This window comes from Monodon monoceros, unplaced genomic scaffold (genome assembly GCF_005190385.1).
Source record: "Monodon monoceros isolate NGI ecotype Baffin Bay Population unplaced genomic scaffold, NGI_Narwhal_1 Super_Scaffold_16, whole genome shotgun sequence".
Taxonomy (NCBI): domain Eukaryota; kingdom Metazoa; phylum Chordata; class Mammalia; order Artiodactyla; family Monodontidae; genus Monodon; species Monodon monoceros.
This window is the reverse complement of record NW_021703772.1, coordinates 56771729-56787193: the sequence shown is the minus strand read 5'-3', so window position 1 is coordinate 56787193 and position 15465 is coordinate 56771729. Positions and strand designations below refer to the sequence as shown.

General features: G+C 46.7%; 2 protein-coding genes across 2 annotated transcripts in view; both read left to right on the top strand.

The window, feature by feature from the left end:
* Positions 1–557, top strand: part of HOXD3 (homeobox D3) — a 40978-nt gene extending 40421 nt beyond the window's left edge. Inside the window, exon 5 of the transcript XR_003793846.1 lies at positions 494–557. The gene's annotated coding sequence lies outside the window, so the exon portion shown is untranslated. The remainder of the gene's footprint in view (positions 1–493) is intronic.
* Positions 558–9111: 8554 nt separating this feature from the next.
* On the top strand, positions 9112–11326 carry HOXD1 (homeobox D1). Its single transcript, XM_029224470.1, has 2 exons — positions 9112–9863; positions 10220–11326. Exons 1-2 carry the CDS (start codon positions 9218–9220, stop codon positions 10552–10554), a joined length of 981 nt encoding a protein of 326 aa, XP_029080303.1. The 5' UTR covers positions 9112–9217; the 3' UTR covers positions 10555–11326.
* Positions 11327–15465: the final 4139 nt, after the last annotated feature.

Sequence of the window (15465 nt, the reverse complement as noted above, 5' to 3'; positions counted from 1 at the left end):
GCGTCTCCTAACCTCTTGGGGCAGCAACGATGCCATCTCCGTCGCCGGCAGAAAACACACAAAGGAGGCCCCCACCCATCCTCGAACCTGGGGACACACTGGGGAGGGGCTGGCGTGGACCCCGAGTCCGAGCACCTCCCACCCCCGCGGGGAACAATAGCCGCCGCCTTCCCGGGGCGGCGGGGCGGTCGCGCTGCACAAAGGCCGGCTCGGCCCGCGCCATGTGACGCACGCTCGATCCCGTCTCCCGGAGGCGGCGCGGCGCGGAGCGGCGGGCGGGTGGGTGTTCCTGATCCACCTGGAACACTTTCCGAGAGACAAACGGTGAGTTAATCACCCAACCGGCTGGCGACCGCGTCCCCCTGGCCCGCGGGGAGGCCGGGGGAGGGGCGGGGGTGAAGGCCTGCTCTGCGTGTGTGTCTAGGGTGGGGGCGGGATAGGTTAGTCCTATTAAGAGTTCATCAATCACCGGTGTGCACTTTTCGCTCGACAGCGGTCCCTCCTACTTCGGAGCAAGTCCGGGCCAGCTGGGATCCGACCAGAAACCGCAAGCGGAGGAGACACAGGCACGCAGGCTGAGCGCTGAGGGCGCGACCCGCCGCCACGCGCTCTGCCGCGCGAGGCCCGAGGGCACCGCGGCCGCGCGGCTGCCCGCCAGCCCAGCCCGCGGAGCACGCAGGGCGCGCAGGCCCCCCAACTGCCCGGCCCCAACGCCTCCCAGCCCCGCCTCCCACGCACCTCCCGCCCCCCCCCCACTGACCCCCTTCAACTCTGCTGTCCCCCCAGAAAGGGACAAATCCATCTCTGAGGGCAGGACAAGAAAAATCTCAGTGGGTCGGAAGGTTCTTGCATACCCTTTTATTTAAGAGTTTTATACACGATGTCCCGAGGGATCAGAATTAGGGGAGACGCTGAACTAGTTTCGTTCTCTCATTCACCTGCAGGACTATTTGTGTGGGAGGAAGCAGGATGAGACCCCTATTGAACTTGGAACTAAACTTGAATGCCATTTAAAATAACCATAAAAATACACTTAGAACACTAACCACAATGATATGTCTCTTCTCTCTTTTATGGTGTGAGGGAAGGATTGCAGTATTTCTGCTTTGGCTCTTTTGGGTTCATTTTTGAAACACCGTGAAGGAGGAGACTACAAGCGGTGGGGGCGGGGCGGGGGCAGGCTTCAAGTCTTACAGCTGTTCACAGCAGGAAGGCCTGGATGAGCGGGTAGCCCGGGCCTTGTACCCCCTCTTGAGTGGTACCTGTTGTCCTCTCTGTAATAAGTTCTAAGAGAGTTCTGGGCTACCCTCTCTTTAACCTTTGTTCTAAGTGACAACAGATGAGAAGTTTCTCAAGTTAATGTGTTTGCCTCAGCCCATAGGAAAGAGCCCCTGAAGGATAGAAAGTCCCAGATTTCTCTCCCTCCCCTCAGCCCTCTTCTCTCTCACCGTCCTCTTGGGTGGAAAAAACTTGCTCTGGAGAAATGGTCTACTGCCATTTTCCTCAGAAAGATATAAACTGAAGCATTAAGCCTTGCACAGGGTCCTGAACTTCTCAAGCAATTAAAATACTGGACCTCTTGTCCTTGGTTCAGAGTCCTCTCTCCCTTCACCAATAACTACTGAACAGCTCCTACGTGCACTGTGCTGGGCTCTGGGATACAAAATTGATGTGTACGCCCTTCGATCTACTGGGGGGAGAAAAAGAATTAATCCTAAGACAGTGTGACAGATGCTATAACATAGGTGTGGCCAAAATGTTCCTGGAATAAAGGCTCCACTAACAGTATCGTCGTGTCAAAAAAGGCTTCTCAGAAGAGGTGAATTTGGGTCCCTGAAGTACAGGAGTTTTTTTAGGCCCAGGAAGGAGGGACATACCAGGTGGAGAGAGCAGCACATACAAAAGCAGGGAGGGAAGAAAGAGCAAGGTGTGGACCTAGAACAAGGATAGGAGCTGGAGTGGGGCATCTGGCTGGACAGAGAGGTTGTGTAAGGGCCATGGAAAGGCATCTGGACTTAATGTGTAGGCAAGGGAGAGCCACTGAAGGTTTTAAGCTGGGACATGTGGTTACCTATTATCTATATTTGAAAAGCTGACTCTTGGGGGTACTATGTCTGAGGGGACAAAGGAGAGATAGCAAGCAAGAAGAGCAAAGGAGGAGGCTGCTGCCATCATCAAGCCTAGAGAGGAAGAAACTTAATATGGATGAAGAGGAGAGCATTTAGGAGGAAGAATTCACAGGACTTGGTGATCAATCGGATCAGTGAAAGAGGAGTTGTGGTTATTAATCCCTAGGTTTTGATTCTGACGCCTGAGGGGGTAGTCAGGTCATCCACCAAAACGAACAGTGGAGGGGGAAGAGAAGACTCCATAGGGGAAATGAATGAGTTCAGGTTTAGGTCTCTGTACATTTGTTTCTGCTTTGCTAACTGATACACTGTGTGACCCTAAGAAATTCACTGAATCTTTCTGGCCTTCAGTTTCATCATCAATAAAACAGTCAATAAAGACATCTACTTTGTAAGTTTATCATTAGAGCAGTGTGCGTGTGTGCATGTGTGTGTGTGTGTGTGTGTACTCCCACACTTAGGTATTATCTTTACCAGGTCCAAGTGAGTGTCCTATATAATGCTAAAACTTAGGGAGAACGTCCTCTTACCCACACCATGATGATCAATACTTAGATCCTGGGTGGCCAGTGGGAAATGTCTCAGGGAAATTAAAAACAACACCCTACTGCTTCCCAGATATTGAATCCAACCTAATGCTTAGGGCTAGGTCAGATCAGATTGCTAATCAGAGTCCCTCAGCTTCCAGAGGATACTCTCCAGGGGAACGTGCAGAAATGTGGTCTTGGTATCAGACCACTAAAGGAGAGGCCTCTTAGCAGATGTCTGAAAGCTTCTGTGCTTTTTTTATACCATGTGTCTTTCAGGGAATGCTCTTTGAACCTCCTTAGGCTTCCTTGTGGCACAGTGTAGTATAGGAAAGAGTACTGAACATCTGACTTTGGCCATTTACATTGGATGCGACTACAGTAAATTGTTTATCTTTTTTCTATGTCAGTATTAGCGTTTGTAAAATAAAATTATAACAGGATCAAATACGATAAGGAAGAATGACATTTTTGGAGATGCTATAAGGGTAAGTAAAAGGTATTATTTTTCATTGATCAGATTGGCAAAAATAAAAAAAAGTTTAATATCCCACTGACTTGTCAAAGGTGTGGGGAAACACGAATTTTCATACGCTGCTGGTAGAAGTATAAATTGATTCACTTCTAAAGAGATCAATTTAGCAATATATATCAAAATTGCCAGTGTACATACATTAGACTAAGTAATTTCATGTCTAGGAATTTTTCCAATAGGCAAAAATTTGAACATGTGTTTCTAATACCAAAATGAAAATAAATGCCCATTAATAAGGGACTGGCTAAATAAGTTGTGGTAGATGCATACAGTAGAACAGCATAAAATTGTAAAAATAAAGTAGAAAGTTCTGTATGAAATGATCTTCAAGATATAATAGGGGGAAAAGCATGGTGCAGAAGGGTCTTGTAATATGTTATCATTTGTGGAAAAATGCGGGGAGATGTATCTATAACCAAATATATATTTGTCTATAATTGTAAAGGTATAAAGTATTTCTGGAAAGATATACTCATAAAAGTGGTGAAGAAACTCGTAAAATTGTTGTCCACGTGAAGGGGAACTAGGTGGCTGGGGACAGGGGTGGGAGAAAGGCTTTCACTGCCTACCCTTTTGTACCCTTTGAATCTTGAACCATGTAAATTCAAACTTAATACCCTTTATAAAGATAAAGGAGCAAAAAAAAAAAAAAAGATCAGTATAATTGACCTGGGTGTACCTATGTGTGTTCACACATGTCCTTATTTGTACTTGCCTATCCAGCTACATTAATCTAGGGACACCTCTTGTTTTGTCTCCAGGGCCCTGATGCTGATCAAACTGAACAGGAAATGAGGGGATCCTTTACCTTTGCTTGGTGGAGGGTGTGAGGACCCGGGCTCAGTTCTGCCCTTTCTCGCAGGAGCAGCTCAAGGTGGCACCTCAGAAGTCTGGGGCACAGGTTTAGCAAACAACTGGCAAAGGGAGGGCTGCAGGCCTCCCAGTCAGCCCCACTGGCCGTGAGGTGTCCTTGAACACTGCTCTGTTGCTCAGCGTGGAGGCCACCACTGTGCACAGGACGGGCTGCCTGACTCCGTCCTCTTTGCACACTGTGGGGATTCAGGAGACCCAAGCTCGTTCCCTCATCTTTTGAAGGATGGCTTTATCTTTTAAAGTCTGAGTAAATAAAGTAACTTCCCCACTAAAATGAGGGGTTTGATGTCGCTTATCTCTAAGGGGTCTCCTAGCAGTGACATCTTATGCTGCTAAAGGTCAATCTCTAGCCAGAGTGAGAGTCACACCTTAGGCCAAGGGACGGTTGGCCCCCTATGGATCCTGAGGGCTCAAGTGCTCATTCCAGGCAATCTGGGAGACATGGAAGGAAATGAGAGTTGGCTCCTCTCTCTTGAGACCCCCATTCCTACTCCTTCCTTCTTCCCATTGCCTCAGAGCCACTCATCTTTCTCTGAAGGGATTGGGAGAGACAAATCCCTTTCTTTCACTTCCTACCCCACTGGCATTCTCAAAGCCACGTTAGGGAAGTGGCAAGAAGTAAGCTGGGTCTCTTCAAAGCACTATTTTGTCAGCAAAACTTGAGACATTCCTACTGACTACCTTTTAAGGATATTTTCTGGAACTTCAGCCCAGCCAGACCTAAGTTTGACCTTGACATTGACCTCTCTGCCCCTACTACCCAACAGGCTTCTGGACACTTTTCAGGTATAATCCTGCTCCATTTAGCCATGAACTCTCACTTGCTGGTCAAGAATCACCCCTCTCTCCCCACACTGCCCCCCACCCCTGTTCCTAAAGCAGAAATTTTCAAAGTGTGGTTCCGAAGAACACTGCTTTAGAATCACCCAACAGGCTTATTAAAAAGAAAGACTCCTGAGCCGGACCTATTAGATTAGAAGCTGAGTGGGGATGCAGGCTGAGGAACCTGCACATTTAAACAAGCTTCTCTGGTGATTCCTACCCACCTGGAGTGGTGCCAGGAGCCAATAATCTAAGGATATCCTTTAGCCAATATTGGTCATGGTGAAGACACACCATTCTGTCCATTTTTATTTCTGCCTAACAAACGTTTCTTTTTTTTCCCTTTGAATTTTATTTATTTATTTTATACAGCAGGTTCTTATTAGTTATCTATTTTATACATATTAGCGTATATATGTCAATCCGAGTCTCCCAATTCATCCCCCCCGCCCCCCCCCCCCCCCCCCCCCGCTTTCCCCTCTTGGTGTCCATATGCCAACAAACGTTTCTCGAATGCCTCTTGTGTGCCAGACACGGGCTTGACCCACAAGTCTTTCACAAAGCTCTAGGGAAAGGCACAGCACACTAAACTGTTTTCTTCAGGGAGCGTCACGTTATCAGACTTCAGACAGGTTTTGAATTCCTGTCTTTAGGATCCCGTTCATCCCTACCTCTACCTTAGGATAGAAGGATGCTGCAGAGAGCTGCACATCTTGCTTAAGAGAAAAGAACCCTCCTTTTTATCCCAACAAGCAAGAGCCTTTCTGTCCTTTGGGGCTGTGGAGCCAAGAGTTTGCATGTGCTCAAGCATCTCCAAGGGATAACACAGTGGGGCTTGTGGAGAGGGATTGTAAGAGGCTTCTTAGGAACAACTGTAAACACAGAAGACCAGACTGCCACCCTCCATCACTTCTGTCTGCAGAAAAGAAGACTGTTGTTTGAGTGGGAGAGAAAGGTAGTCCTGGGGGGTGGTTAGGGGGTGACTGCTGTGGTGAGTACGATGGGACAGATTTCAAAGCATTCCTACATCAAACGCAACCTGGCAATCAGGCCCCTAGGCTGTCACCTCCTGCTGAGAACTCACAGCACCAAGACCCAGCAGGGTAAGTGACCCTCAAGAATCCATGACTCGAACAAGCAATAAAATCAGTAAGACATTTCTTCCATACTCTGTGAACTTCTAGGAGACAAACTTTAAAGTTACTAAAAATATCCTATATTCATATCTTTATACACACAATTGCCCCAATAATATCTTCCAACATCTCCTTAGAAAATTATAGATTCAGATTTTCCTAGAGTAGATTTATAGTATAGCTAACATGTACCAGAAATGAATCCCTTGTTCCTTTGGTTTGAGAATATCTTTTTTCTCAGCCTAAACTTCCCCTAACAAAAAAGTTCTTACACGGTAGGTCCTTGGCAAATGTTTATTGAATCTGAGTCTGAGATGATCAGAGTCTTGACTTTCATCCTGAGTAAGTCAAGAACCAGCCCAGGAGTGGAGATGTGGCCACTCTGAGCCCCAAGGTGTAGCATATGCCAAAGGCTGGGAGATGAAAGGGAGTAGAGAGAAGGAGGAACAGAATGTAGCTCTCTGCCTGCAGTTATCAGGGAACTGCTACTGGGTCTGAACACATACTGAACACCCCACCCACCCACCCTCACCCACAGTTGTTAAAATAGCACGATTTTTAAAATCTAATTTTTAGATGATTAATTTTAGATGTCCCTTTCAGGACATTCTCTTCTCTCAGCAAAAGCTCAATCTCCAAAATTTCTCTTTGGGGAAATAGTGTGCACAGCTCACTGGTGCACCAAAGTCAATGCTCAACTGTGACATGAAGGACCCAACCTTTGCTCCAAACGCTTAGCATTAAAAACCTTGTCTTTGTTGCAATGAAGGTTGCCAAGGCACCTAGGCTGCCTGTTTTTCCTGAAACCTTAGAGAAAAGGCCCTTAATTTGCTAGGTTTTGGTCAGATTTGCCAAACAATCAGGCTGGGTTTCCTGTCCTGCATCCGGGTTTCCACCAGCTGGTGTCTTTCTCTAGAGACGTTTACAAGGCCACCCTTCCTTCTTGACCCCTTGGGGCCTCTGGACCTAGAAGCTGTGATCAGATGAGTACCATTTGAGAGCGGGGTCTTATAGTTTTGAGACAAGAGTGTGAGAGCTGAGACATTGTGCTGGTAAAAACTGGTAAAAATTAAAGTGTAGCCAGTGGGGGGATGAGGGGGCATTGTGAACTCAGCAGCATCTGACCTGCTGATGCTTTTGCATGAAGGGCACAGAAGGAGGACACTGAAGAAATGCATCTATATTTGACGCCTGTGCTAGCTCTGAAGAGCTCTATCATTTCCCAACCAAGGTGCTAGAGAAGAGCCTTTTTCTCTTTTTTAAAAACTATTAAAAAAAAAAAACTATTTAGGACCTTTGTTGTGGGACTGGCTACAGGAGAGAACCGAAGTAGCAATGTCAAGTTTGAAGGGCTATTTTCCAGCCCAGGATTTTATTTCCCAATTAAATCCAAGAACTTCAGCAGTGCAGGAATCCTAGACCTCTTTAGCTTTGTGCTCATTCCTAGCTGTCTACCCTCTACCTACCCTCTCCCCTCCAGGCTCAACCCTCCCCCATCCTGGCTCAACTTCAGCCTCAACACTGGTAACACTTTTGGTGTGGCTCTGTTTATTCACAAGTTCACATCCCTGTAAGGAACTTGCTCCCCGGACCGTAAAAGCTCCTATTTTCCAGACTTCCTCAGAGTGGAATTTTAGGCAAGGGCTCAATCGCTCTTTCATGACAAGTGGATCAGTAAAACAATAATAAAACCTCGGTCACCATAACTTAGAGGCTGTAATAGATCAAGTCCTCAAGGGCAGTTGAATAAGCCAAAAGTAGACTCTCTGTTCACACAGAGTTTTAGGAAACCACCCTCTTTCATTACCGCTGTGTGTAAATAACATTTATTTATTTAATTTGTTATTTGTCCTGGAGCCCCAAAGAGGGAAACATTTAAAAAAATGTTCAAGGAAGTTGGAAGGTTTATCAATGTAAAGCTTGTCTTTGTAACCATTCTACTTTTCATTTCCTGTGCCAATTGCACTTTTATTTCCCGTCTCTCTACACTCAGTAAACAAAACCATATTATCAAGGGAAAGACGTGAGCCCATTAACATTATGAGACCTCAGATTTCACTCGCAAGAGACGACGCAGCACTTATCTGATGGAACAGAAGCTTTAATTGCTTCGAGGTACAAGGCTCTCCAAACCTCTGAGATCTGACCGGTCCCTGGGAAGCCTTTGCTCCCTGAAGCCAAAGCGCCTCGGAGAAACCGTGCGCAGCAACGGTGCGTGTGCCAACCGCCCAGAGAGCAGCACAACGAGCGTTCCACTCCAAGGGCAGATTCTTTATTTTACAACCTAGTCAGAGGGGGAGAATCTGCTAAACGTCCCACAAGGCAGAAACTTTCTTCTGTCCAAATCAAACCCCTGGACTCCAATACTCGCCCTTATCATGCCGCCACAAATGGAAGCAATCGAAGAAGCTGCGAAGTAACGTGAAAAATCTAGCTTAAAAGTGAAGAGTTCGTGCCGCCTCTGCTACACAGCACCTACAGCATAAAATTTAGTCCCCAGAGTCGGGGCGAGAGGGAAAAGAGGGAAAATTAAACGTCTACTCCAGGTTTAGGAGAGAGATTAGGAGGAGTGCCAAGAACACTGAAAGCGCTTAAGGGCTCAGAGAAAAAGGGAATAGGAAAAACTTTACCTTCCCAGGAGGAGGCTAGGAGCGGTCCCCGAGGGCCTTTTAACCCTTTCCACACCGCGGCGCCCACCCTTCACACCCGAGAGACTAGCCACCCACGATGCAGAAGAACGAGCTCTCACCCTCTCCATCCTCTTGTCCTCACCCGAGCGGCCAGTCCTGCCTTTCTGCCCCCACCTGGTCCAATGCCTGTCCAGGAAGCAGGCGTCCAGCGCTCTCGCCCCGCCCTTCCCCAGGCAGCCCCAGGCCAGGGCGCCTCTCCGCCGGGCCGGGGTAGGGCGCTGGTCGGCCGCCACCCGCCGGTTGGCAAAGTTGGCGGCCGGGCAGGCGCGTGCAGCGGCGCGCCAGTCGGGACCCAGGCCGTGCTGAGACGGCGCCCATTGGCCGGCCGGCGCCACGTGGCCACCCCGCCCCTATATTAGGCCTCTATTTACCCCCGGCTGGCTTGCCATGGCTCGGCGAGGGCAGCTCGGCTAGAGAGGGAAGGCGGAGCGGCGCCGACCGCGGCGGTCCTGCGAGCCCCGCACCTGGGCGCGGCCGGCGCGCTCAGGTGGGGTGGACCGGAACCATGAGTTCCTACCTGGACTACGTGTCGTGCGGCAGCGGCAGGGGCGGCGGCGACGTGCTGAGCTTTGCGCCCAAGTTCTGCCGCGCCGACGCTCGGCCAGTGGTCCTGCAGCCCGCCTTCCCCATAGGCAGAGGCGACGGCGCCTTCGTGAGCTGCCTGCCCCTGGCCGCGGCCCGAGCGGCGCCCTCGCCCCCGGCCGCTCCGGCGCAGCCTCCCGCGCCGCCCCCGGCCGCGCCCGCGTATGCCCCGTGCCCCCTGGAGGGGACCTACGAGCCGGGCACGGCACCTGCCGCGACTGGGGGAGCGGACTACGGTCTCCCGGGGCCCGGGCCCCCGTACGACTTCCCGTGCGCGCTCGGGCGGCCGGCCGACGACGGCGGGGCGCACGTCCACTACGCCACCTCGGCCGTCTTCTCGGGCGGCGGCTCCTTCCTCCTCAGCAGCCAGGTGGACTACGCGGCCTTCGGCGAGCCCGCCCCCTTCCCGGCGTGTCTCAAAGAGCCGGCCGACGGCCACTCCGGGGCCTTCCAGACCGCGTCCACCGCCCCCGGCGTCTACCCCAATTCTGCGTCCCCTTCCTCCGGCCTCCCTGCCGCCTTCAGCACGTTCGAGTGGATGAAAGTGAAGAGGAACGCCCCGAAAAAAAGTAAGTGCTTGGGCCTTGGACGGACGGACGCCACTGGGGTTGGGGACGGAGCCTGCCTCGCGTAATTGCGCCGGGGGCGTGCTGTAGCTGTCCCTCTGGACGGCGGTTTGGGTTTTATGGGGGAAACGCGGTCCGAGGCATCATTAAAGCATGCGAATTCCATTGAGCGTGCCCCGAGTGCCAGGCGTTGAGAAAATCGCGGGAAGGAGCGCTCGGTGAAGCTTTTCTCCTGGCACAACTGTGTTCGGAGACCCAAGAGGGCCGCTCAGTGACTTTGATTCTAATGTGGCCCCAAAGCTCTCCCGAGCCTCGTCTCCGCGTGTTCTCGCCCCGCTGATTCCGTCTTTACGTTGCAGGCAAATTTGCCAAGTATGGAGCCGCCAACTCGTCCAGCGCGATCCGCACGAATTTCAGCACTAAGCAACTAACAGAACTAGAGAAGGAGTTTCATTTCAATAAGTACTTAACTCGGGCCCGACGAATCGAGATAGCCAACTCACTGCAGCTGAATGACACCCAAGTCAAAATCTGGTTCCAGAACCGCAGGATGAAACAGAAGAAAAGGGAACGAGAAGGGCTTCTGCCCTTGGCCACCACCGTGACTTCCCTCCAACTTCCCCTCTCAGGAACGAGCCCCACCAAGTCTGGCAAGAACCTGGGGAGCCCTTCTCAGGCCCAAGAACCTTCATGAGCCTTAGTCACGAGGCTGAGGAACTGTGGCCTGTAGAACTTACAGGCCACCCCACCCCTATCTGGACTTATTAGCTCAGTTTAGGATGGAGGTGGGCAGGGCAGAAATAATAAGAGGTTTCACTTGGGAGAGGAAGTATCCTGGTGGCTTCTGAGTTCGGAGCTGTGGGTGTCCAGATGTTAATGTGAAGTCTCTAAAGCCACCGATCTGTGTATTAATTGTGTCTTATCCGGGAAAAGGAGCCCAGCCGCCCGCCCAGCCCTGCTGCTATGTTGCCTAACTTAGTCATGTGCAATTCTCGGTGCAGAGTGGCAGAGCATTCCTTGCTGAGCTCTACCAACACCTTGATGTGCTCAGAAGAGCATCTACCGAAAGTTTTATCTGGTTTTAATTTAAAAGACAAGACTACATGTATTCAGCTTCTAGAGATGACCAAAGCTAGTTATAGTTAGGGCCTCCTTGATGTATAAGCTGCTTCAGCAATGATCTTCATGTTTGCACTACAGGTTGTTTTGTGTTTTTTTTAAAGCAGTTTCTACCTCTCCATGTGCCTGAGTGAAGATACAATCTCTGTTTAGTTAGTAGCTGAACAAATCCACAGGGTGGGTAAAGATCCTGAACTATACCTTGACACCAGTTACTCAAACTTGAATGTAAATATATACAGTATGTATATTTTTTAAGAGGTTTGCTTGTAGTGAACTCATATATGACATTTAATGTCATAGCATGTAAAGGGTTTGAACTTTTTTTTGTAATAAAAATAACAGAATGTGCTACCTTCTGCTTTTCCTTACACTCTTATGTTTTGATTATCTTTCTTTAAAGCTGATTCAGTTTCTTCTGTTTGGAATTTCTTGATTCAGCTACGGGAATTTGTTAGGCTGATAACTTTAAATAACAACACTTCTTAAAGGCTGTGTATGTGAACTAGTTAGGATTATTTTAGCCGTTTAAGGGAGAAAAAAAACTCTACTCTGCCCAATATCCAAGTAATTATGGAAGTATTTCCTTACCTTAAGTGCCCTAGTTTTATGGTGAATATGTAGACTGCACATTAAGTTTAGATGTCCACTGTGGGAATGTTGTATAGCCAAGGGGACACTGCAGAGAGATCTCCTTGTCTTTTTCTCTCCTGCTCTCACAAAAGGAAGAGGAAAGACAACTTGAAGACTTTGTTAGTTGGTTAGTGTTCTGAGAAAGGTAGCTGCACATCAAAAAATCTCAGTGGCTGAATTCCCATTTCCAAAGTCAAGAATTACAAAGGAGGATGGGAGAGGCCAGTAGTCGCAGCTTTCCACTTCCTGTAACCCGGACTGTCTAGCCTTGTAAGAGCACAGAGGTGCCTTTCTGTTTTTTAAATAATGATATATTTTCAAATGAATTCTTTGGAAGAAGTACAGGCAGAAAATTTGAAAGTTGGCAAGAAAGTATGTGATAAAAAACTTCTAATCTTATTTCCATCCAGCTCCCCAGTTCCCATCCCTGAAGGCAACTGTGGTTGAGCAGGCTTTTATGTAACCTTACACAAATATGATTTGAAAAACTGTGGTGTTAATACACAAAATCATATGGATACTTGGGGCAATTGTTGGGGGAGAGGGCAGGTCATTTCCCTCACTTTATAGATAGCTATAGCTCTATCTTTAAATTCTCTGTATAGTTCAACTGAAAGGCTTAAAGGCCCAAAATAATCCAGCTAAGAGCTTCAGCTCTCCTGTTAGCTGAATTTCTAGATTCTAGTGTAGTACTTCAACCCCAAAATTCAGAAGTTTAATAATTGTGGAGGAATACTTTCCCTATAAAACAGTCGTGATTGTCTTAGAAGATTGAAGTTACACTTAAACTCTTGTCCATTGCACCCACAGTTGAATGGATTTGAAGAAATAAAATTATCAGCTCTAACAAACTCAGCTGATTAGGGGGGAAAGATACCATTTAAAAAGCAGGTCTGTCAATATTATTCTTATGTTTCACCATCTGCCCTTCACTAACTTGATGCTTATCGGATCTTGTTTGAGACAACAGCTCCCCCTCTGAGCTCTGTAGCCATTTGAAAGGACTTGTTAAAGACTTGTGATCTGCTTGCTCACAGCTATCTCTGGGCTTACCCTGCAGTGGTCTTTGACAAGACAATGTTTCTTTTTTGATAAGCATTCAAAAGTGCACCTAAACAAAAAAATACCAACACGCTTGGTCATTTCCTTAATCTACCACCCTCTTCTCTGAGAAAATAAAGCTTTTCCTTTTGAAGCTACTACTAGCACTTAGCCCTGATGGATGTCTTCCCTGATGAAGGTGGCTATTTTGTCATACGTATAATGCTGTTCTATGAATCAGGCCAATATTAGCTATTTTTTGACCAACCCCAGGGATCTTTAAAAGCTTTCTTAATGCATATTGCTCTACAGCTATATTCAGTATTAGGGAGAGTCCTGGCTGGAGATTGGGACGAACTAGGTGACCTCTGGAGGTCCCTTCCAGCAATGAACATGTTACAGGAACAACTCAATGACTTCTGCCAATTTTATTTTAGGCCTATCATTGGAAGAAAGAGTTCAGTTCTGAGAATGCAGCCCCTAGGATTACAGTGATACTGTATTTATACAGGAAAAGTGCATATGTGACATTATTAAATACATCTCACCATTGGAGATAACCTGGCCCATGTGGTTGTTTGTAGAACATTCCCCTTCCCATTATTCAGAGCCTTGTGTTATTTTGAGTCAGATCCTCGATGAAGTATGATGGTTACTACACAAATTGTGAAATTGCTAAAACAATCCATCCCATTTCTATTTTATAAGATTTCGAACTAAATATGCTAATTTACCCTCTAGCAACTCGCTACAAGAATGAATACACAGTGGACAGCTCTATCTGTTATATAATGAACTATTCAGTGTTCTTTTGTCTTCACAGAATGACCATGTGTCTATTTTTCTGGATTCAGGATAGCTGGGAGTGAGGATGAAGAAATAAAGCATTTAATAACATAAAAACTTTTCATTACTGTTCCTGACTACTGGCAAACAAAGGACTTGCTGATGTAAAAACCAAAAGCAATGTCACCTAGATCCTCAAAAGATTAATTGTATGTGATTTATTCTGCCTCAGTCTTACATAAGGTGAGGCCCAAGACCAGAAGAGGTTATGTCTGATTATCATGTCATCAGAAAAGAGGAACAGGCTCAGGAGAGTTGCATTAACTCCGAAGTTCTTATTTCTTACGGCCAAACAAATGCTCTGTATTTGCTGAATATTGAATTTGAAGACATCAGGACCTAATCAGCTTCTAAGAGATGTTTAGCTTGACCACAGACCTCTCAACGAGAAAAATGCTCATTGTTAAAACTTTATTTGTGGTTTTAAAGTGAAACCATACTGGACATATCTCACAACTAATGATAAATCTCCATCTAAATAGAAATCAAGATTTTCATGGCTTTGAATTCTATAGCATATTTCTGGGGCCTGAACATGCAACAAATATACAAAATAGTTCTATTTAACATCTCACTTGTAACTGCTTCTGCAGTTATACTTGTTATGCAGAGATATAATTTCAATAGAAACTGTTTAACTCAAGCCAAATGGAAAGAAATCCTAAATACTGATATGAAAGTAAGGTCTATTATTTAGATTGTAAAGTTTTAAACACTATGTTGTCTATTTCTAATAGTCTTATTGGTATATTTAATAACTATAAAGAACAGCCAAAGAGTGGTCATTTGGACTTGTAATAGCTAATAAAGCAGGTCACTGACACCTTCGAGGCATTTCTAGAGGGCTCTAGACTATTTAGCACATCCCATTCTTAGGGGTTTTGTGCAGCCCAAACTACAATTTGAGGGAAACTCTTTAAGAAAAAAAAAACCCTCAAAATCATAAATACAAAATTGCTAGGGCACCTCCCTAGACCTGGTAGGGCCCAAGTTAGTGAAGTTTAAGTTTCTCTGGCTTCATCTCTGTCCCTTCTTGAAATGGTTGCTCTATTCCCACTACCCAGCCATTGCCTGTAAGATGATATCAATAATTGCTTTTCTCCGACATCTTGGAGCCAGAATTACTGTTTGCTCCTCTTCAAGTGTATCAAATAGTAGGTAATGTGAACAATGGCAGACTGGGGCTCTGTTCTGCTCTCTGAGCATCTCAACCCCACTCTGTTCTTCTGGACTGCCGGCTGGATGAATTACTTCACTGCCTTGGAGTGGGAGCTCTGTCTCATCCTGGAGGTCCTTTTCTGGTGTGTTTCCTTCTCAATGATACAAAGAGAAGAGAATCGTAGAGCTAAAGATGACACCGCTGCACTGCTGACTTCTAAGCATTTCCTGGAAGGGTGGAATCACTGAGGCTGAGGAAAAGGGCTGGGAAAATAAGAACACTGTTCTTAAGGAAGGGGACCTGGATTTTAGCAGTAGTTGTATTTTCGGATTAAATGGGAAAATAACTTCCCTGGTCTCGGTTTCTCCTATAAAACGAAGGGGGTTGGTCTGGATGATCATTACATTTCCTTATCATCTTAGTATCCTTCCATAATCCTTTACTGGTTATTACTGAAAAGTTTATTTAACTATAATGTAGCTCTGTAAGATTAGCATCAACAAGAGGCACTTATTGAAGTAATATCTGAGTCTTTGATAAGTTAACCTATGGAGCTTTAGAATGTATGTGTGGTGTGTGCGAACTGGGTAATGTTTCTCATGGGTCTTGATGCACAAAAAAGTTAACAGTGAACAATGGTGATAGCCCCCTCCCCTGAAGTTACCACTTTGCTCTGAACAGATAAATTAGGGTCTACTAGGAAACTTCAAATGGGTGTCAGCGCTTTACATTCAGATTCTCAATCTCCTTGTTCTTAAGTCCATATTTCAAGCTTTCAGAATAAAGAAGTAAGTTTGAATTTGTCTT